Here is a 24045-nt window from a genome sequence, read left to right as displayed (position 1 = left end):
ATCGGGGCAATATTCGGCCCGTGGGAGCAGTCACGGGTTAATACAATGTTCAGAGTGCAGAGGGGAGGTGTGCAGAGGGGATTCCACACTCATTCTTCTTACAGCCCCGTTTTAAACTTTTAGGGTGTGGCAGTCAGCTCGAATCTGATCGGTTTTGGACTCTAGATACACGAATCACATGGTTGAGGCTGGAGAAAGAGACCTACCCCCTGCCTCCTCTCCTCTATAGCTGCAGTGAGCACAGTGAGTCTGACAGTGTGTTAGAGGGAGTGAGAAGGAGAAGAGGGAGACATTAAAAAAAAAAAAATTATAACACAGATGAAAAAGAATGTAAACTATATTAAATTTTTTATATATATATATTTATTTTTTCATATTTCATATTTGATATTAATTCATATTTTAATAGGGAGGCCTGGCTTCCGTTGGCTTCCATAAGGATTCGCCACTGCAGTATATGTGTTGCTGAGCAATTCCTAGCTGTGTTATAGCTTGATCAACTGTTGTATAAACATATATATTCTGTGTCAGTACTAGTATTGTGTACTAATAACTAAATGGTTTGCGCAGTATATTTTAACGTGACACTAATCGACTCAGTTTGGGCCCCATAGAGTATATTAGTAACATTTCAGTGAGATGACGATGTTCACTATTCATTACAACATGGTCTCGTTTTAACCGACGAGGCGTTCGGGTTTTACCACCTAAACGGCAAGTGACGAAGTTTGTGGTTATTGGCACCGTGCCACCGGGAATCCCAAACCTTCTTCTCAGATGTACAGCTGTGGTGGAGGAAGGATAGTTAGGTGCTTCAGGGGGGGGGGGGGGGGGGGGGGGGGGGAGGTTTGGAATGCGGCCGGCATATGACAGGAATGAAGGGAGGCCCGCTGTCCGAGGCTCATGGCTGCTGAGGTGCACATTCTCTCAAAACACACACACACTTGTTTTTACTATACTTGTGAGGACATCGATTAACCCTTAACCCGATAATCAGTGGTTTTTGGTTTGAGGGACAACCAAAATGTCTTCACAATTCGAAAATGTCCTCACGTTTGGTTAAGTAGTCTGTTCTAACAGCCAGGTTAGAGTTAAACAAGTGTATGAACACACACAGTAAAGAGACTTTGACAGGCAGGTGGTTGACTGCTGCTGGTTGAAGCTTTTATTAAAGGCTCAGTTTACGACAGCAGTTCCTCAACACTTTCAACGATAGTCACTGAAATCCCGTGGGAGAATCTGGAGACGATATACCGGTCGCGAGGGAAGTCAGCAAAGCAGACACACACAAAAACAATCACAATGTCCCCCCCCCCCCTGGTACAGTAGCTCTGTGGTCTGTCAACTGACTCAGAACACAAAACAACGCTCTTGTATCACAGATAATTCAATAAAATAATACACCCCCTAAAATCCCCTGTTAAAAGAAAATCTCCCAAAAACATATTTCACAGAAATAAAAAAAAAAATCCATCTTTTTGTCCTGTGATGTGTTGTCTGAGCTCCTGGCAAAAGGTTGGGTTCACACGACCGAGAGTTCTTCAGATCATTTGGGGTCCAAAGTTATAGACATCTATTGAACTATGTACATCATATCAACAATATGTACAGTACACACCAGGAGTGTCCCATGACTATTTGCACTTTTTTTTTTTTTTTTAACACAAAATAATACATCACATTGTATTGACCATATTCACAGTCACGGCAGCCATTTTACTATTATGTCATGCTCAGGTCGGGATTCCTTTCCACCCTGTTCCGAGGTGCGAACAGGAATCCCAACCTGAGCGTGACATAAGAGCAAAATGGCCACTGTGTGAATATGGTCAATGAATGGGAACCATTTAACATGGCTCTGACGTGTTTCAACAGTCCAGTAGTCGAGACAAATAAGTCCAGTTCAAACTGGTAGGATATGGTTTCCAGTTCAAACTGGTAGGATATGGTTTCCAGTTCAAACTGGTAGGATATGGTTTGGATATGGTTTCCCGTTCCTTGTTCAAATCAATCCAGTTTGATCCCAGAGCAGCAGTGGACACGAGGCTTCGAGCTCACTTCAGTTTCCAGCACGACTTGGAAAGTCTGTGAAACGAAGAAGCTGGAAAAAACCCCGTAATTATTTCCCACCGACTGAAACGGTTCAGATAAAATGCTGTGAATTGGGCATTTGGGAGTCTTTTGTTATCGACCAAAAACCTATTTGAGATGGACCTGTTTGAGAAGTGAACATTCTAATGATGTAACCGTGGCTGCTGGTCACTGATTCTAACGATGACGTCACCGTGCCTACCGGTCACTGAAACCCACAGAGTTCTGAGAAACCCCCCCCCCCATAAAGAACGTAAACATGAAAGGGTTAACATGCCCTCCTTCCCTAGTGTCTCCTGGTCGTGTCATTGGCTCTCTGACGTCGTTAGTCTGACAAATAACTTAAAGATGTATATCTAATTAATCAGCAAATTATTGAAATGATCACTGAATTGAGGGAATTGACTCCACCACAGATCAACATTCCCTAATGAGCCTCAAGACCAGAGAGAGAGAGAGAAGCAGAGATGGAGAGAATGAGAGGGGGATAGGGAGACAGAGAGAGAGAGAGAGGATACAGCTTGGAGTTTCTCCTAGCCACCTGCAGCTGAGGAGACAAAGCCTCTATTGTGACTGACCCCATGTTGGGACACCAAGTCCTTTCAGCTTGTCGCCTATTCACACACACAATCTTTTCAGAGTCATCTCATGCTCACTACAGTAGAAGGAGCCACAGGGACAAGACTGACGGGGGGGGGGGGGTATAATCAATCTCTCCATCCATCTAATCTTCTCTGCCAGATCTCCTCCCTCTGTTCATAGTCGCTTCATCGCAGGGCCGGACGATGGTCATGTGGCCGTAAAATTGCGACGTGTGTAGTGGCGGCCACTCACCAGCAGGACAAGTAAGATCTTTTAAGGTGTTATAATTCACAGCGATCTAGCCCAAGGTGGTTGGACTACGTTACCCATAAACCCTAGCGGGGTGATGATGGGACTCAAGCGCGACTGTTTTGTGTTTGTTGTTGTAAGGGTTGAAAGCCGCTCCTTTTGTTCTCTGCGCCTCCTACATCATTTGATATGAATTCCTCTAGTTTCTTTGAAGTACATTGTTTACAGCTTGTTATTATGTTTTATTTTGTTAATTTTTTTGTGGCCATCTCGGTCTATATGATCACTTACTGTTTATGGGCTGGGCATACATGTATGTAAGACACAGAAATAAAAATATCAATCAATCAATTAACCTACAATATCACAATTTCTTCCTTACCTTTGACGGTGTAACAATATTTGATGGTATTCATCTTTTCCAGCAGAAATAACAGTGTTACGTTGTGTACCTCCATATAAATTGGCAGTTTGGGGTACATAGGACAGAGGGCCTAACATTTTTACGACTGTGTGAACGTATCAAAACGTTCAGTCCACAGAGAAATGCACACAGCCCGTATTCAGAAACTGTGCTGAAAACAAGCAGTTTGGACTTCCGTTAAGTTTGTAATGTCACAACCAGAGCCCTATAATTTAATCAATTATACGGCTCTGGTCACAACTACAAACTCATTGCATAATGTCAGCCCTCATCACAGCCCAGCGACCAACCCTGTCTGCAGAAGAAAACACCCAAGCGGTCATTCTGTCGTGGAGACAGCGAGCTACAAGACGGAAGAACATGTCGAGGTATGATATTAATGATATTAATGAGCCTTAAAGACAGACACAAGGGCGCCCCAGTGGCGAACCACATAGCGCGCTCAGCCGCGACACGGGCGACCCGGGTTCGATTCCCGAACCCGTCGTTATTTCCCGAATGTCTTCCCCCCACTCTGTCTCCCATTCCTCCTCTGTCTCTCCCTACTGGACTGCCCAGTAGAAATAAAGCGATAAAACGCCAAAAAATTAACAAAAAAAAAAAAAAAAAAGACAGACACAAAATAGCCTGTTCTTGGTAGATCTTCAGAGAGAAGCTTAAGCTTATTAAGAGAGGCGATGTAAAACTATATTGAGATGGTTTTTGGCACTAAAAAAAATAAAACATTAATATCTTCTTATGGGTATCGAGACTTCAAATAAAACACTGGAGAAGTGTAAAATATGGGACCTTTTAAAACAACAAAAGGAACACTGGGCCGAGGGAAGACAGGACAGACTCTGTTCTTTCAGAATACAGAATACAAATAGTGTGTGACTGTATTCAAGTCAATTCAACACGTGGCATATTGTTGCGAGAGCGTTGAAAAATACAGACACAAAGAGTCCAGAACTGCATCCAGGTCACGCTCACAGTTTGACTAGAGAGCGAGGTGGTCGTGTGTGTCGAGCCCATATGAAATCCGTTTGATTTTTTTTCCAAATTCCATTTTATTCCAAATTCCGTTTTTTCCGTTTTAACTTTTCAGAATTCTGTATTTTGCTTTGTACGCTCATTTTACCATCAGAAATAGTGTCTAATAAGTGGGAATGAATAAATGTCCACAATTTAATAAGATATAACAGTCCATTTAATAGGGCTGTCTTAAATACTTTGAAGCTTCGTTCGATGGGCATGGGATTCGAATATGAAAATAAAATTTGATTATTTAAAAAGCATATATAAAAATTATATATATTTTTGCAAAATCAACTCTGCCTCTCTTTGTTAACTACAACAAGCAATGCTGTTTGTTATTTAAGATTAGGTCGGACTCGGCACGGACAGATTTGTGTTCATTGTGCTGCTTTTATAAAGCCTCAATGACGGCTTACAATATTTCATGAAAGCAAAGTGTTTTGTTTGTCTAAGATTTAAAAAGGTTTAAACTTTACAGCACTGACAAAGTTGAACAAAGTGCTGTACATGTCACAACATAAAAAAAAAGTAATTTTTTTTTCTTTTGTTTTTAATAGTTGATTCCATTTTTATTGCTCAATTCCGCGATTCCGTCCGCGATTCCGCGTGATTGCGGATTCCATATGGCTCTACGTGTGTGCTGCTCAACCCTTCTGAGGACAATACAAAACCGCCGCTCCAAGAGAGAGAGGCCTAGTGTTGCTTGCACGACTCCGGGTCAATCCCCCCCGACCTCTGACTCCTAACCGTTGGGGGCATTGGAGTTTGACTCTTCGACTTTTAGAAGTCTGTGTATATCGGGACATTCTGGTTACATACTGATTTGACCGTTGATGCATTAAGGAAAGGACTTTACGCTTATCTCGCGCCTCGTTACCTCTCCCCCCCCTGCGCCAGGTCCCGACTCTAGTAGGAGTCGTCTCTTTTGGAAGTTGACTCCCCAAGAACACAAGATGCAGTAACCTTATCGGTACAGGCAGGATATTACAGAACCTACAGTCTGCAAATGCGCTGTCGTTTTGAGATGTAGCCACCGCGTTCACAACAAAGCTCTTCTTCACACCACTAGGAAAATAATATACATGAAGCTCTTCTCAAAATATACACACAAACACAACAGTAACAAACCAGAGAGAATAACTTAGCATTTTAAGGGAGCGAGTGAAGTTACGGTCCTCAGAGAACATCCTCTGAAACCACGGCCGCAGCAGGGTCTAAATCACAGTTTGACCTCGACCTCCACTGGTCTATTTTAGAAAGACACTGACAGACATTATAAATACATCATAGATCTCCGGCTCCTTCACCACTCGAGATGTCCTCTCTAGACCAGACGTTTGTCTAGACTAAACGAGTAGATCACAGATGTCTTTAGCAGGAAAATAATCTCCAGGCCTGATGATCACAGATCATAGGTATCCAGCGGCAGTCAATTGTATCTGGTCCTGATGCATCGATCACGGATCCCTTGGATCACTTGGATCCAGATAATCCAGGCCAGATAGGTAGATCACAGATAATTCCACTATTCCAAGATAGTCCAATCAGGTGCCTCCAGAGCTCCCCTCTGGGTCTGGTCTGTGTATCCCAACTGGGGGGACCGAAACGGGGCTTTGCCTGACAGAGTCCCTGGGTGCGGAGTAGCTCTCCAGGACCAACGGCTTGGCCTGGGGCCTCTGGTAGTCCGAACACCCAACGTTGGGCCTCTGAGTGGGGGACACCTTGGGACAGTCGTACACCCCCTCCGAGTTCTGCCCCACCCCCCTGTCCGTCTTCTTCACCTGGGGCGTCTGGTATGCACCACCCGGCGACCCCCCCACCCCTGGTTTCCTGTGTCCCGCCTCGGACGCCCCCCTAAATGAGGGGCTCTTGCTAAGCACCGCCCCCGGAACGTTGTAACTCCCCGGGTCGGGCAAAAAGCCGTCCGTTCGGAAGGCGTGGCGCTCGACGATGGGCGTGGCGTACTCCGGCTCCTGGTTGGTCAGGGGCAGCGCGTACTGGTTGGCCGTGTGGAGGTAGTCGTAGTGGGTCGCCGGTGGGTCGCTGGCCTCGTCCTTGGTCTCCGTGTCGATGGGGCGGAACGTGGAGCCCTTCCTGGACATGGTCCCCATGCTGCCCATCATCAGCGGCTGCTGGTACTCTGGTGGACAGAAGAGCAGACTGTGTGACTTACTGCGTGACGCGGTACGACATGTAGCCGACATTCTGCACCGATCTCTCACACACACACAAGCACACATGCACGCACACATGCACAGACACACACACGCACAGACACACACACACACACACACACACACACACACACACACACACACACACACACATCCTGCACTCTCTCACACACAAACACACTACAGTTCACTTTAGAAAAAAGCAAAAGTCACTTTAAAAAACACAAATGTATGTTTTTGTATAGTATAGTATAGTTCCATATAGCATAACTGTATATATAGTAGTGTATATAGGACTCATTACCTTTAATTCGTAATCTTAGCATTGTATAGTATTTTATCTTAGTACCTTTTATCACGTCTATCTATTATCTATTCTATTTTATTCTATTATTATTATTTGTATTTTTGTATTTTTTTGCACAATCAAGGCGGGCATGGCCACCTTCATTTCACTACATGTCTCGTGTATGTACAGTATGTGACTAATAAAGCTCTTGAATCTTGAATCATTCTCTTCCGGCCCTGCGACAAGAACCACCCGGCAGCGTGTCCCACGTGCCCTTGAGCAAGGCACTTATCCTCGGCTCTAACTGCTCCCGATGAGCAGGTCGGCAACCTGCGCGGTGCAGCGTGTCTGAATGTGTGAGCGAGTGGATGAATGTGAGGCATACTGTAAGTTGTAAAGCGCTTTGTATATATAAAAAAAAAAAAAACGCTATATAAATGCAGTCCATAATAATCTAGAATAGTTTTAAGATATAGATCAGTGGCAGGATCTGGCAGAAGTTGTGAGTTATGTCAATTAGAACAGCAGGACATTGGCGTGTGTGTGTGTGTGTGTGTGTGTGTGTGTGTGTGTGTGTGCATGTGTGTGTGTGAGAGAGTGTGAGAGTGTGAGAGTGTGAGGGTGTGTGTGCGTGTGTGTGTGTGTGTGTGTGTGTGTGTGTGTGTCTGTGCGTGTGTGCATGTGTGTGTGTGAGAGAGTGTGAGAGTGTGAGAGTGTGTGTGTGTGTGTGTGTGTGTGTGTGTGCATGTGTGTGTGTGAGAGAGTGTGCGTGTGTGTGTCTGCTGCCCTAACCTGCCATAGTGCTGGTGACCAGGTCCAGTTTCTGCGTGGGGTCTTTCTCTGAGTTGTAGCTGATGGTGAACTCTGTTGACTGGTGTCTGGTGAACGGCTGCTTGATCTGCTTCCAGCAGCCTGAAGGCACAGAGAGAACAGGTTTTATACCGTTAAACTGCTGGCCTACAGTGTTCTATTCATGTCTTTTAGACGGTTAGACTACTATTCTACAGATGCCCCAAGCAGCTTCCTACAGGACCTATGCTCAGGGACGGCCCTGGTTGGCACAACAAAACATAATGTACAACAGACAGGTAGACAGATGGACTAACAGACAGGTAGACAGACAGCCAAACAAATAAGCCAATAGAACAGAGCTACCCAGAATCCTCTAGGGGAGGTGTGGCTGTAATATAAGAGGGGCGTGTCAGACAGACTGTCTGCTGGGGGAGACCCAGTCTGCTTCACAGGCAAGTTCAGGCCTGAAGGACTTTCACTAACCCACTGAGTGAGTGCTCACTCACACACACACACACACACACACTCACTCACTCACTCACTCACTCACTCACTCACTCACTCACTCACTCACTCACTCACTCACTCACTCACTCACTCACTCACACACTCACACACTCACACACTCACACACTCACACACACACACACACACACACACACACACACACACACACACACACACAGAGAAAAAAATAAACTAACAAGCGCTTCCATGCACAAACACACACACACACACACACACACACACACACACACACACACACACACACACACACACACACAGAAAAAAATAAACTAACAAGCGCTTCCATGCACAAACACACACACACACACACACACAGAAAAAAATAAACTAACAAGCGCTTCCATGCACAAACACACACACACACACACAGAAAAAATAAACTAACAAGCGCTTCCATGCACAAACACACACACACACCTGAATATGAATGCTTCCATGCACACGCATTAACGAACACACAAATAAATAAAGACATTATACATAGGCCTAAATTACAGCCTGCCTCCTCTCCCCCTTGCCCCCGAGATCTCACTGATCAATAAACTCTATTCAACCAAAGCTTAGCTCCCTTAAACCACCTGGTTTATAAAGAAAAGCCATGTCCAGATTCTGGGTTCAATTAAAAGTGGGATTATGTACCAACCTGTCTTGTGTTCCTCGGCTGAGCCATAGCAGGGTTCCTTGGTCGTCTTCCTGTAAGGGGACAGACGCATGGCAGGGATTACGATAACAGACACAGGACAAAAACAGATTCATAATTTAAATAAATATATATATATAAAGTGTAAAGTGCAGAGTTCCAGTTAGACCAGTGCAGCATTTTGCCAGTGTCATTGTGCCAGTGTCACTTGGGGGCGGGGGGCCTGGGTCATTGATCAGCCTGGCGGCTGAGGGGAAAAAGCTTAGTCTGTGTCGGTGCGGGTGTTCCCTACTCATAATATGATAGAAATAACCATCTCTTAACTCATTCTGCGCCAATCACGGAAAAAGTCGGGTTAACTCGCCAAACGTTCAGCGCCAATCGCGAGAAAAGTCGGGTTTTAATCGTTATTTCTTTTATTAGCTATATCCATACATTTTTCATCCATCCAGCCTGATGTTATCATTGGGAATGGGTCTGAGCTCGCAAAAGGGCAAATACCGCCGCCTACGACTTCCAGTCGGTATTGCACTCCATTCGAAATAGTGTAGTTTCTTTTCAGGGCCGATCTGAGCCGTGCGGGCAGGGTTTAAATACTCCGGCAGGACTAGCGTTTACAACTATACATGGTGCCCCCCCCCCCCCCCCCCCCTTCATATGCAATGCTGGACAATGTGGGACGGACCTCCACGAGCAGTATTTGGAATGGCGATCAGATAATTGGATTATTTCTTTTGCATTACATCAGAGACCAGGTAAGGACTCTATATATAAATTCTTGCGTTGATCTGATATTTCTTTCTACTGCGATCGAAGCTATCTGTCTGTGTGTGTGGCTGTTTACCGTTGAGTGCAGGAGGTGGCGGGGGGAGCGCCGCGCTACGAGGGCCATTTCATGTATGCATGAGGAAGGATAATAATGATAATCTAGCATTGATTTCAGGAAGATTCGATAATCAGGCGAAAAATGACAACGTGTTTAGTGTATTCCACTAAAGGGCTATTATTGCGTCTTTTCCTGGGATTACTAAGAATCACCAAAACTATACTCATATTCAAAACGGTATAAAACGGAAGTGTACGGATGAAAAAATAATCTGTTTTGTACATGTTGACTGGAAGCAACTCACTGACAATCGACGGGTGTATTAGACCCATAGCTATAATATAAGATATATTTTAAGCACTCGCAAATCTCGCAGTCCCCCCATTGATTAAATCGATGGCGTACTAGCGCCCTCTGGCGCATTAAGCGATGGTGCAGAATGAGTTAAAGGAACTTTTTGGGAAATTTACATACCCTTTTCTTCTCTGTGCATGCAATATTTGAGCACAATATTTGCATGCACAGAGAAGAAAAGGGTATGTATCTGCTTGTCTAACTCCGGGGTAGATGGCAAATAAGCAAATTTCCCAAAAAGTTTGCGTGTTCCTTTAACCCTTTCACCGCCACACTACCAAACGGTTAACACTTTCACTGTGACAATACACAGAAGGTTAACCCTTTCACCGCCACACGACATCAGGTTAACCCTTTCACTGCCGCACTACAGAAGGTTAACCCTTTACTATCACAATACCGACGGTAACCGGTAGTGAAAGGGTTAAGAGATGGTTTAAAAAAGAAAAAAAATCCACTTTTTCTCCTTATTTTTCTATTTTTCTCCCATCCCAATTTCGCCTCGCCAATTCTCCCCTCCCCTGTCTCGAACGTTGCTAGACTATGCCTCCCACTGGTCGGCTGCAGTGAGGACCAAGCCTTGCATCACGTGTTCCCTCCGGTACACGAGGAGGCAGCTGTCGCATCTTTTCACCTGTACAGCGCGATCTCTCAGTGGCGAGGAGTAACACGTGGGAGGCTCACGCTGCCCCCGATGCTTCCTGATTCTGCTGTACCGGCGCACCAACCGACCTGTAGGAGTCGCTGTCCACAACATACAATCCCCACCCACCGGCTTTCCCACCCCCTAATACTGCCAATTGTGTTAGTATGAACAACCAGACAAGCCGGTAGCAACGCCGAGAGCTGGGCTCGAACCCAGCATCTTCTGCGTTAGTGGCGAGCGCCTTGCCCACTGCGCCACTTAGCCGCCCCAGAGATGGTTATTTCGAATGTGTGTGTGTGTGTTAGACATCTTACTTGTGTAGCATCTTGAACACACAGACTCCAGTGAAGAGCAGGATGACAGACAGGACAGTAGGAACGACGATCAGGACCAGTTTAACTGGAGGGACAACAACACCATGATTAACCCTTTCACTGCCACACGACAGCCGGTTAACCCTTTCACTGCCACACGACAGCCGGTTAACCCTTTCACTGTGACAATACAGAAGGTTAGCCCTTTACTATCACACAATCGACGGCGATGCTCCATCATTAGCATCATTAGCATCGCCGTCGGTTGTGTGATAGTAAAGGGCTAACCTTCTGTCGTGTGGCAGTGAAAGGGTTAACCACTGGTAATACACACACGTCTTGTATATAGATAGTACAAACACACACACAAATGCAAGCAAGCTCATAGATAGACAGACAGACAAACAAACAGACGTCCTCTACACAGAAATGCAAGCTCAAAGTCAGACACACACACAGAAATGCAAGCAAGCTATAAGACTGACGGAAACACACAAGCTTGCAAACAGACCGACCCGACACACACACACACACACAGGTGTGCACACACCTAGGTCTGCATGTGAGGGCAGAGGATGTGTCATCTCCTCGTCTGGCATTGGTGGTTTGGGTTTGGTGGGCACTAGGACCATCTGAGCTGTCACATTCACTGAGAGAGAGAGAGAGAGAGAGAGAGAGAGAGAGAGAGAGAGAGAGAGAGAGAGAGAGAGATGTAGGGTAAATAATAGGAATGTAGTAAACGGAAGTTCAAAGAGACATGGTTGTATTGTTCATAGTTCTGTATACAGCTTCTCTATCGCCTCATGAGGATTATGTAGCACCTTTAACAACGGCAAAAAGATTATCATTGCATTTTGAGTTATGAATGTTAGAATAGGATTATCTTCTTATTTTCAAACTATAAATGGGACTCCGGGATTTTCTAAATGCTCAAATAATTTTACCAAAATGGTAGTCTATTGTATAGACTGAAGGACATTTATTCAGATTTTAGACTGTTAAACTACTAGCCTACAGTGTCTTGTTATTTAACACGTCTATCTTTCAATAGACTTTGGGCTTTGGATGATACACACATGGGAAGTGGAATTAATAAGAGGTGAGCTAGCAGCGTGTTGCTGAGAAACACAAGGCGAATACTATTTTTATTTAAAAAATCTTTTATTAACATTTATAGACAAACAACACTTAGACAATACTTACAATGACATCCATAACACAACAATGCACTAACATGGGCCCCTTGAATATGGCTGCGTTCAGCCTCCCAGACCCCCATAAGGGGGACCCCCCCCCCTCCCGCCATCCACCCCCAGAAATAGGGTTCCCCCACATCCCAGGCCCGTCCCACGCGGGGCCGAGCACTCAGCGACACAGGTCCCTTGAATTTTATTGGGCCAGGGAGAGAGGGAAGGTACTCCCCCCCCCCCCACCGAGCAGGGCTGTATGCTAAGCTTTTTCAATAGGGGCACAGTTGCCCCTAAATGAGAAATTTAGGGGCACAGAATAGAAAAATGTGCCCCTAAAAAATATTCTGTGCCCCTAAATTTCTCATTTAGGGGCACAGAATATTTTTTAGGGGCACATTTTTTAATAACAATTTTACCATTATAGTGCAAAAAAAAAAAAAAAATGTTCCTCCTGCCTCATTACTGTGGTCCTTTTATTTAACATTTAAGTGCTTTTGTTTTCAGGTTTGTATCTTTTATAATGAACCAACTGAGAAAGTGTGTAAATCACTAATAGAACAAAAACAACAAACTGTGTGTGTGTGTGTGCACGCTTGTAGTGCTCCTTGAATGAGATCATCACAACACACACACACCATTGCATTAATCAGGAGGACAAGAAACTCTGCATACCTTTGTTTCACAATGAAAAGTGCTTTATAAATAAAATGAATTATTATTATTGTATTGATTGATTGATTGATTGATTGAAAAGTTTATTAACAGATTGCAGAATGGGTACAGTACAGTACAGCTCAATACATACAATTGTTAAGGGGATGCAGACCAGAGAAAGACTTTCGTCTTGTTTACATCAGGGTCCCCCATTTTCAATTCATCATAACATATATGACATACATGACATATAGATAGACAGTACTGCTACATCTATACATTTATGACATATCAGATTTGCAAATACAGTACTGTTTGTGATACAAAAGTGTCCAGAAAAAGAGTGTATATATATTTGTCGTAGAAACTGTACATTGGAGGAGGTTGGGTGGGTGGGGGGCTGTACATTGGAGGTGGGGGGGGGGGGGGGGGGTAGGGGACACACACACATTTTACACTGTACATTGGAATACTGACAAAGCCTTATTTGGTCATTTACTGTACAACTAGGTTAGGACATTTGTAGGGGCCAGTTTCGAATTGCAGTCTCACGTAGGTGTTTTTTGAGAGTGTTTTTGAAAGTGGGTAGTGATTCACATTCCTTTACAGCTTTAGGTAGGGCGTTCCACATTGATGTGGCATAATTGCGAAACGTGTTTAGTCCCTTGTTTGAGCCGAATCTGGGTTTTACATGATTTGTGGAGCTCCCTCTGGTGTTGTGATCGTGGTATTCACTGACCTTTGGGAAGTATTTTGACATGTACATGGGTACCTTGGTCGCGTAGTGTATCTTGTAGACCAGGCCCATTGCAAGTTGCTGTACTCTGTCGTCTACTCTAAGCCATCCTAGGTTGTCAAAGTGGGAAGGGGTGAGGTGGGTTCTAGGAGTCAGGTCAAGCAGTAGTCTGACTAGCTTGTTTTGAGATGTTTGTAATTTGTTTTTTAGTGCCTTTGAGGTGCTTTGGTACCATGAGGTGCAAGCATAGTCGTAGTACCCTTGAATGAGTAAATGAAAGGTTTATTATTTTTATGGGTAATTACCCGCTTCATATTTGTGATGTTACTGGTTTCAGGGTGTGCCTAAAGTGATCAATGTGTTGGGCCGTTTATAGAGATCTATGCCAATTAATGTTTATGTATATCCGGGACTTTTTCTTATAAGAATTGGGAGGCCTACTACGGTATTTGTTATGTGACCTTTATTTTGAAAAACGTGTTGCGACGCAACCTTGTTTAAGTTTGCGCTTTTGACAGTGAAATGTTCAGTTCAACTTAGCTCGAAGGAAAGACTCGAATCAAAAAGGTTTAATTGACCCGTATGAGGCTCTTACGGTAGGACTTTGATTGTTTATAGAAGAGGAATGTAATACTATGCAAAACGAGAAATAAACAGTGATTTTACCAGCAGTAAGTTGCAAGCCACTTTCATACGGGGAACCGTGACCATTATTAGTATTATCTTATTTGCATATTGTCTCATTATTAGATAGATAGATAGGTTGATACTTTATTGATCCCCGGAGGGAAATTTAAGTAGACAGTATTTCACGTCCTAATAGTGGGCTACTCACCTAATGCATGGCTGACATTTGTTAGAAGTGTCCGTGCCCCCGTCAATCATCACTGCCAGATCCGACTTAATTTCACAGTCTATGGTCTCTTATCATCTCTTCACATCGGACGTGGTTGTCATAAGATGGACTGATATCCGCTCCGTTCTTCTTGCAGAGCAAAATTAGCGGCTTAAACTTATTGAAAGGAAGTTCTTCTTTGGCGATGCAATAGGCCACATTCAGTTTCGATTCGATTGTTCGCTAGGAATTATGGGATTTTGGTGTTGGATGTATGGACTCTACGCAGACGGGGACATGGTATTTAATCGCACGATAGACTACAACTACCAAGTATATAGCGTATAACCCTAACCCCCATAAGAGAAACCCCTCCCTCCTGCCCTCCTCCCCGAGAAACAGAGCACCCCCATGCACGGAGCCAAGCACCCAGAGCCCCCACCCGCCCGACCCCCAGGCCCCCGGCCCACGAGAACCCCAAGCCCGGTGTCCCCCCGGCCCGGTGACCAGACCGCCCAGGCCACGGCGGCCGAGGGCCCCAGGAAACCCCACCCACCCATACCGATCCCACAACACGCAAGACCCCCCTCTCCCGGGTCGAACCGCCGGAACGATGGCCCCTCCCCCCGACATTCCGCCCCACTGAACTCAGCCTGCCCACCTCTGTACCTCCCATGTCACAGATATCCCTATATACATTTATGCTAACATGACTTAAAAAATATAACTGACAACACCATAAGAAAAAATGAAATGAAAATAAAATAAGCTATATGGTTAGCACTTTTTGCCCCCGTTGGCGGTTTGGAGGGGAATCAGCTCTCCTATTGGAAAAGCCCCCCCCCCCCCCCCCTAGTGACTGAGATACCCCCAATGGAGATTCTCCAAGCCTCTCTTCATGTCCAACATTTTTGAATTCTTGTCCTTCACAAATGTCCATGTGCACATTTAAAGCAACTGCTATTCTATCATAACTCAAATTCTAACATAACTCAAAGAAAAAAGACAACATTTGGCTCTAACATGGTGTTAGAGGATCTTAGTCGTACCTCTCTGTTCCCCGTTGGAAAGGTGAGGAGTAATGGCTCTCCTAGTGAGAAGGCTCCCCCTAGTGGCGAAGTGCACACTATATAAGTCCAACATTCGTTCTGTGGACGACCTCAGAGCTCCCGGTCAATGTTCTGAATTTGTCTTTCTTATGCACATGTTCATTTGTATTGTGTGTCACGTGTATTCCTGTAGTTCATTCATACCAGTCCATCGTGTATTATTCCCCAATATGTTTCCTAATCAGTGTGTCCCTTTTAAAAAAAAAATCAAATTGTTTGTCTATAACGTGTGTATTGTAAATCATAGTGTTAATTATTCTAAATTCTGGTGTTATAGTTTTATACTACTTGGGGTAACTGTTCAATTATCTTTCCTCTGTTGAATCTATTCTCATCCCCAGGTCCCCCGTGTGTATGTTTGTATTGGGTACTCTTCCACATTGATTTTGTCTTGTATCTTTCCTTGGATCATCATGTCCCTTCATGCTCCTTTTTCAGTGTTACATTGTATGCTCCGCATTGCTCCTAATCCAATCTGCGTGGTGGCCTGGTTAGCCTCTATGTTAGCTTGTAAGCTAGTTTGTATGTTAGCCTGTAGCTTCTCTGCATTGACATTCAGCGTCCCGCTAGCTTGTTCTACCTGTTGCATCATTGCCTCGTGTTGAGTCTTTTCCATCTGTGTATTTACTTCATCTGGGGTTGCTTTTCTTTCATTTGTCCTCGTGTTCATTCTTCCTTCTTTCTTTTGTCCTCGAATCTTCACTTTTTATTTCGTTTTGAATTGTTTTACTTCCTTTTTTTTTTTTACATTCATTGACCGGGAGCTCTTTCATGTGGCTGCTCACCAGAACGTCGCAAACCTGAAGTCCACGCGAATACTATTTCTACCTCCGACGTGGACATCAGTAGTCAATACCTGAAGGAACACGTCAACATTATGGGAAGAGTGCTTACCATCTTCTCCAGAGTCAGACAAGAAGATAGATACCAGCCTAGCTTAGCACAGATTACTGGAAGCGGATACGGACCACTAGCCTAGCTTAAAACTCTGGGAGAGGTGTTATTGGCCCACAGCTAGGCTAGCTGGTCCATATCTGCTTCCATTCATTGTGCTAAGCTAGGCTAGCTTACAGCCCAGATTGCTTTCTACTGAACGCACTCGCATCTATTACTATTTCACAATTTTCTTATATACTATGATTCTACTGTCACCATGTATGCATAATATGCTCACTACATGTATTTATTGCTCCATCTCCGCCCACTACAAACATGGGAACTCTCTAACCCCCTCCTATTGCTAGGTTTTAGTGAGTTTTTCCTTACCTTCGCGTGGGGTATATGTCTGGGAGTTTTGCATTTATTTATTTTGCATTTATTTAAAAAAAATTTGACCTTATGGTGTTCTTGTTTTGTTCTTGACTTATTGTGATGTTTCTTCTTGACTTGTTTAAAGAAGAAGTGTACTGCCCATGGGGACATTAACGTGTGTTGTCGGGCCTTACAAATACATTTGATTTGATTTGAGAGGAAACTGGTATCTATCGTCTTGTCTCTCTCTGGAGAAGACGGTAGAGCATTTCCCATAATGCTGGCGTGTTCCTTCAATATTTATTTATTCAATACTATTTCTACCTCTGACGTGGGCACAGCCCAGTAGCTCCACCCTCATGGCGATGCGCTGGTTCCAGGAGAGAGGGATGATGCGGACGTAGCGAGTCACGATGGAGGTGTGGAAACTGTTCCTCGTCTGGTGGACACTGTCCTGGTTCCCCTCAAACACCTGACGGAGAGAAGGGAGGAAGAGAAAAGAGGGCAGGAGGAAGAGAGAGGGCGAGAGAAGGAAATATAGAGTTGAACTAAAGGGTGCATGTTCACAAATACTGACTGAACTGTCCTGGGGCACAGGAAGAACATACTGACTGAACTGTCCTGGAGCACAGGAAGAACATACTGACTGAACTGTCCTGGGGCACAGGAAGAACATACAGACTGAACTGTCCTGGGGCACAGGAAGAACATACTGACTGAACTGTCCTGGGGCACAGGAAGAACATACTGACTGAACTGTCCTGGGGCACAGGAAGAACATACTGACTGAACTGTCCTGGGGCACAGGAAGAACATACTGACTGAACTGTCCTGGGGCACAGGAAGAACATACTGACTGAACTGTCCTGGGGCACAGGAAGAACATACTGACTGAACTGTCCTGGGGCATGAATGAATGAATGAATGAATGAATGAATGAATGAATGAATGAATGAATGAATGAATGAATGAATGAATGAAAACTTTATTTAACAGATTGCAGAATGGGTACAATACAGTACGGCTCAATACATACAATTGTTAAGGGGATGCAGACCTGAGAAAGACGTTTGTCTTGTTTCCATCAGGGTCCCCCATTTTCAATTCATATAGACATTTATGACATACACAACATACATGACATTTATGGCATAGGGACATATAGGTATTTAGTACTGATACATTTGTGACATAAACAGTATTCAAATATACAGTACTGTTACCCCTAGATCCTGACAGAGTATATACATATGATGGGGAGGGGACTGTTCATTAGGAGGGGGTGGGTGGGTGGGAGAGAAATATACATATGGCGGGGAGGGAATATATACATGCGTGGGGAAGAGACTGTCTATTAGGAGGTGGTGGGGGTTTTGGGCATTTACGGTGGCCAGTTTCGAATTGCAGCCTCCCGTAGGTGCTCTTTAAGAGCGGTTTTGAATGTGGGCAGGGATTCACATTCCTTTACAGCTTTGGGTAGGGCATTCCACATTGTTGTGGCATAATTGCGAAACGTGTTTAGTCCCTTGTTTGAGCCGAATCTGGGTTTAACATGATTTGTTGAGCTTCCTCTGGTGTAGTGGTTGTGGTATTCACTGACCTTTGGGAAGTATTTTGACATGTACATGGGCACCCCGGCACAGGAAGAACATACTGACTGAACTGTCCTGGGGCACAGGAAGAACATACTGACTGAACTGTCCTGGGGCACAGGAAGAACATACTGACTGAACTGTCCTGGGGCACAGGAAGAACATACTGACTGAACTGTCCCAGGGCACAGGAAGAACATATGTGAACTCTTAAAATGGGTGACATTCCACTTAAGTTTGTCCTATCACATGCTGTTGGCTATTTCGTAAAAAGGAAATGTTGTTCCTTTTTGTTATATTATATTTTGTAATATTAAATATGGGAAGGTCCTGTGAAATTAGCCAGGGATGTCCCAATCATCAATTATTCCACTTGAGAACTTAATCCCTTCATATTTGGAAGCTAGTTTGCCCTTTTCGGACTTTCAGAGTCGTTGACCATATCACATGGTGGCAACCTCTGTATGACAAGTGCTATACAAATAAAGTTATTATTATTATGTCATGCTCAAGTTGGGATTTATTTCATTGTAAAAAAAAAAAAAAAAAAAAAAAAAAAACACACAATCTGTCTCTCAAATTATATTTTCAAGCAACCATTTTGCAATAAACTTTTCTTGTCTGAACCAGCTAAATAGGAGTGATGTAAACTTGATAATAATATTAATTTAGTTAATCCTATTTAATAAAATGCTAATTGGTTAGTTTAAAATGTTAATTTGAGAAAAACTTAAACTTTATTATTATTATTTTTTACAGTGTTCAATAATGTAGAGTTGTAGCACGACGTGGAGCTCACCATGTGGTCTGTGCCGTTGTTCTGAGGGTACGGCCTCCAGCGACTCTTCTCCTTAACCTCCATCCTGTAGCTCCTTACAAAACACTCCTTCTTCAGCCACGTAGAACCTGACGTCACGATACCTGGATGACGGAGAGAGGGAGAGAGATAGAGGGAGAGAGAGAGAGAGAGAGATGGGGGGAGAGGGAGAGAGAGAGAGGGGGGGAGAGGGAGAGAGAGAGGTAGAAAGAGAGGGGGGGGGGGAGAAAGAGAGAGAGAGAGGGGGGGGGGGGAGGGAGGTAGAAAGAGAGAGGGGGGAGAGGGAGGTAGAAAGAGAGAGGTGGGAGAGGGAGATAGATAGAGAGAGAGGTAGAAAGAGAGAGGGGGGAGAGAGAGAGGGAGGTAGAAAGAGAGAGGGGAGAGAGAGAGGTAGAAAGAGGGGGGAGATAGAGATAGAGAGAGAGGGGAGAGAGAGGGAGAGAGAAGAATGAAAAACATTTGTTGTTTGCTCCATAATCAAAGGTCAACATCACAACTTACACCCAGCAGAGGTTTAAATTCTGGTTTCAGAGTCAGAGCTGTTAGTGAAACTAGAACATAGACCTCACTGGGTGTGAGAACTCAACTCTACATGAATGTGATCCAGGTGACGTAAAAAAAAACAGGTTTTCTCTCTGATTTCTAGCTTCAGGAGAGAGAGCGGCGTATGTTCCCAAATGTTGTCTGTGGCACGGGAAGAACATTCCCTTTCAATTGCCACGTTTCTCAATATTCTCCTCACTTCTCAATGGAAACAAGGCGGTCAGAGGCCTGCAGCCCCCCGGGGTGTCCACCCACCCCCCCCACCCCCACCCCCACGCTCCTGTAACTCACAGCGACCGCCGTCAGCCACCAGACACCGTTCTCTAGGTGGAGGTCAAGCCTTCTCATCCTGCCGCCAGATGATAATAAATAAGCAGTGTTGTTGTGGAATGCTCTGCACTGTCGAGGACCGAGAGGAGACGCAGAGTCGGTGGAAAACAAACAGACAAATCACTACGGCGACAGACTGGCGACCGGCAACGTGTCATTACATCACATTATGCTCAGGATTGTGTGGGTAGAGGATTTACACCCGTCATTATATCATATTTCTGTATATTTTCAAATTAGTCTTTTGGGGGGGGGGGGGGGTTGCTTAACACTTTGGGTGCCATGGGTTAAATTCATTATCAACCGTAGGTTGCCGGCTCTATTTGTCTATAGAGAAAGTCCCCTTCTTTGCAGGGCTATAACTTTTTAAATTCTATTGCTAGATTGCCATTATTAGGGCCCATTCAAAGTCCTATATGTATTGTTCATTGTGTAGCAACGTTAAACTTTTTCATTCACATATTCATAGTAAAGTATGGTCTAATGTATAAGTATGTTTTCATCTCTTTCTGCAGCTTTCTCCAGAACGTGATCTATAGCCCCAAATACATTATATTGATGATGCAATACAGTTTTATGGCAATCAGCGCGATATAAAAAATTCCAACTAGACGTACTTCTAGAAGTTACTACACGTCATCTGATGTTGACCGGATGGGCGAGGGGGCGTTTATAATTCCGTGGGCAGCGTTATACCAATCATCTAATGTGGGTCAAATGTTGATAATAGCAGTTAGTATCGAAGACGGTAATTTTACACGCTAAAACTCACCCCAGTCTCCGCGCGCCGTTGGGCGATCATCGTAGAGTAGACATTTTACCATTATGGGATGTCGATTTACCCGGTCCATCTCCAGCTTGTATAATGGTATATACGTCCAAATCATGTTGTTTATCGAGTTATTGGCAATCGATCGCTATGTAGTGTGTCGAGATCGAGTCCCGGGACTTATAGCGAGTGCCCGGAAGTAATATGGCAGACCAGCACAACCTCTACGGCACTTCCTGTTAAGCGATTGCGCCGATCGGCCACCAGATGGCGCTCCTGAACCGCCAGAGAGCTCAGTGGGTCCTCCTGGTGGATCTCAGGCCAGCGGAGGGGAAATATGAATCCGGTCCCAGATTTTTGAAATATTGATATTAAAGACGCTGTAAAGCGTCCTCGGCAACTTGAGCATGGCCGGGAATGACACTTTTAAGCGTTTTCCGGCAGTCAAAGTGTTAAGAGGACAGAAACTGCATTTTTGAGTATTCACAGTGGCTTCATTGGTAATAGTTATTATTGTGAAAACATAAATCAATTCAAATCTAGACCAAAAAAAAATCTATTTTTGATAGGTACAGAAGGGAAGAAGAGCTTTAATGGCGTAAGACAAATTTAAATAAAATTATAAATATGTATGATACTGTATTGTGCGCTATATCATATCACATTATATAATCATATTATAATTCATTTGTATATTATATTGAACTATATTTGCAGTATGTACTATTATATTATGGTACTATATTGTATTGTATATATCATGTACTATATATCTCACATCACATTATATATGTGCTGTATACACTATTATGTACTATATACTATTATATATACTATTATATACTGCAGGTATACTATACTGTAATGTGTACTGTAATGTGTACTATATGTGTGCACTGAAATGTGTACTATATGTATCTACTATGTATGTATGTAAATTAATTGAATGAACTGAATAGTAGTGGAGTACAACAACAACAACAACAACACCAACACCAACAACAACAACAACAACAACAACAACAACAACAACAACAACAACAACAACAGTATTCATATTTCAGTCTCGGGTTCAATATAATTGTTCATTCACAGTAAGGCTGAGACCACTTAACCCTTTCACTGCCACACGTTATGTGGTTCGCCACTGGGGCGCCCATAATGATATTATTTAACCTTAGTTTGTGTGTGTGTGTGTGTGTCGTGGGCCAACTACAGCATCGCAAAAACGACTGAGTGCACGTGACACACACACACAAACTAACGTATGGCATATCGTCTCAGCCTTAGTTAATTCACAGTAGTACTGTGTGCAGAGACATTCCCAAATGTTCACACTAAGGTTGTACTCTACTCCAAGAAATTCCCAGTCGAATCATCAACATTTTTGTTGACTAATTGATTTCATTGACAATTCTGTAAATGAGTTTCCCCACACTGTTAAAGAAGGGCCTCTTTAAATCTAGTGTTTAGCAGATTATGTTCTCCTCATCTGTCAAGAAATATCCCATTGAGTGTGGAAAAAAACATTAAAAGTATCGACTAACAAAATCTTGGCCGAGACCAAACCTATTAATTAACCCTTTCACTACCAAAGGGTTAACCCCTTCACTGCAACAACACAGAAGGTTAACCCTTTCACTGTCATGCGACAAAGGGTTAACCCTTTCACCAACACACTACAGAAGGTTAACCCTTTCACTACCACACTACAGATGGTTAATTGGACCGATCGCCTATGAGGGGACAGGCCTAGTTTACACTAACGGTAACAAATACCAAAATCTGCCATTTATGACCACACCAAAGAAGAGGCATAACCTCAGGACAAAGAATGGTGTGCGGCTGTGCGTGTAGTTTTGTAGACAACTATAAAGCACACAGTGTTACACGACGACCACTCTGCCACACATGACAGAACAGAGCTTCCTTTATCGACACAGAGACATTCAAATCAGAACCATGTCTTCTGTAACAGAGGGACAAAGGCTGGAAGTCACTGAGCATGAACTCAACCAATGTGTTGCCGCACGCGCGCGCAGCGCACACACACATGTACATGTCAAAATACTTCCCAAAGGTCAGTGAATACCACAACCACTACACCAGAGAAGCTCAACAAATCATGTTAAACCCAGATTCGGCTCAAACAAGGGACTAAACACGTTTCGCAATTATGCCACAACAATGTGGAACGCCCTACCCAAAGCTGTAAAGGAATGTGAATCCCTGCCCACATTCAAAACCGCTCTTAAAGAGCACCTACGGGAGGCTGCAATTCGAAACTGGTTACCGTAAATGCCCAAAACCCCCACCACCTCCTAATAGACAGTCTCCTCCCCACCGCATGTATATATTCCCTCCCCGCCGTATGTATATTTCCCTCCCACCCACCCACCCCCTCCTAATGTACAGTCCCCTCCCCATCATAATATATACTCTGTCTAGGATCTAGGGGTAACAGTACTGTATATTTGAATACCGCTTATGTCACAAATGTATCAGTACTAAATACCTATATGTCCCTATGCCATAAACGTCATGTATGTTGTGCATGTCATAAATGTCTATATGAATTGAAAATGGGGGACCCTGATGTAAACAAGACAAACGTCTTTCTCAGGTCTGCATCCCCTTAACAATTGTATGTATTGAGCCGTACTGTATTGTACCCCATTCTGCAATCTGTTAAATAAAGTTTTCATTCATTAATTCATTAATTCATTCATTCATTCATTCATTCATTCATTCATTCATTCATTCATTCTCACACACACACACACACACAACACCACACACACACACACACACACACCACACACACACACACACACACACACACACACACACACACACACACACACACACACACACACACACACACACACACACACACCACACACACACACACACACATGCAAACAGACAGACAGACAGATACACATGCAAACACACACACAAACAAACAGACACACACATACATAGACAATAACAACACACACACACACACGCACGCACAGAGCTCAAAATAAACTGTGTGTCCGGAAGGGTTCCTAAATTTAAACAGGCCTTGGTGAGGCAATGTCCTGTTAGACAAGGAGACATGTACAGAGACACACTCCTTCTATTTAGATCATACTGTGTGTGTTTAGTCAATGGAATGCATCTTTACAGGGATAATTAACCCCATATGTTCGCCTGCTTAAGCACACACACATACATTACACACTGACACAACATTTTAAATTTGAATCTGCAGATGAAATCACATGTGCATAGGATTGGTTCACCAT

General features: G+C 43.8%; 1 protein-coding gene across 1 annotated transcript in view; it reads right to left on the bottom strand.

The window, feature by feature from the left end:
* Positions 1–5258: 5258 nt before the first annotated feature.
* dcbld1 (discoidin, CUB and LCCL domain containing 1) overlaps positions 5259–24045 on the bottom strand; it is a gene marked incomplete at its 5' end in the record, with an annotated part of 83223 nt that continues 64436 nt past the window's right edge. The window contains 7 exons of the mRNA XM_084314163.1: positions 5259–6503; positions 7619–7738; positions 8790–8839; positions 10927–11011; positions 11477–11575; positions 17026–17173; positions 19093–19214. Coding sequence (XP_084170289.1) covers positions 5908–6503; positions 7619–7738; positions 8790–8839; positions 10927–11011; positions 11477–11575; positions 17026–17173; positions 19093–19214 — 1220 coding nt within the window. The remainder of the gene's footprint in view (positions 6504–7618; positions 7739–8789; positions 8840–10926; positions 11012–11476; positions 11576–17025; positions 17174–19092; positions 19215–24045) is intronic.

This window comes from Notolepis coatsorum (assembly GCF_963971535.1).
Source record: "Notolepis coatsorum genome assembly, chromosome: 5".
NCBI lineage: Eukaryota > Metazoa > Chordata > Actinopteri > Aulopiformes > Paralepididae > Notolepis > Notolepis coatsorum.
The sequence above is the reverse complement of the archived record's forward strand: the minus strand, read 5'-3'. Positions and strand labels throughout refer to the sequence as shown.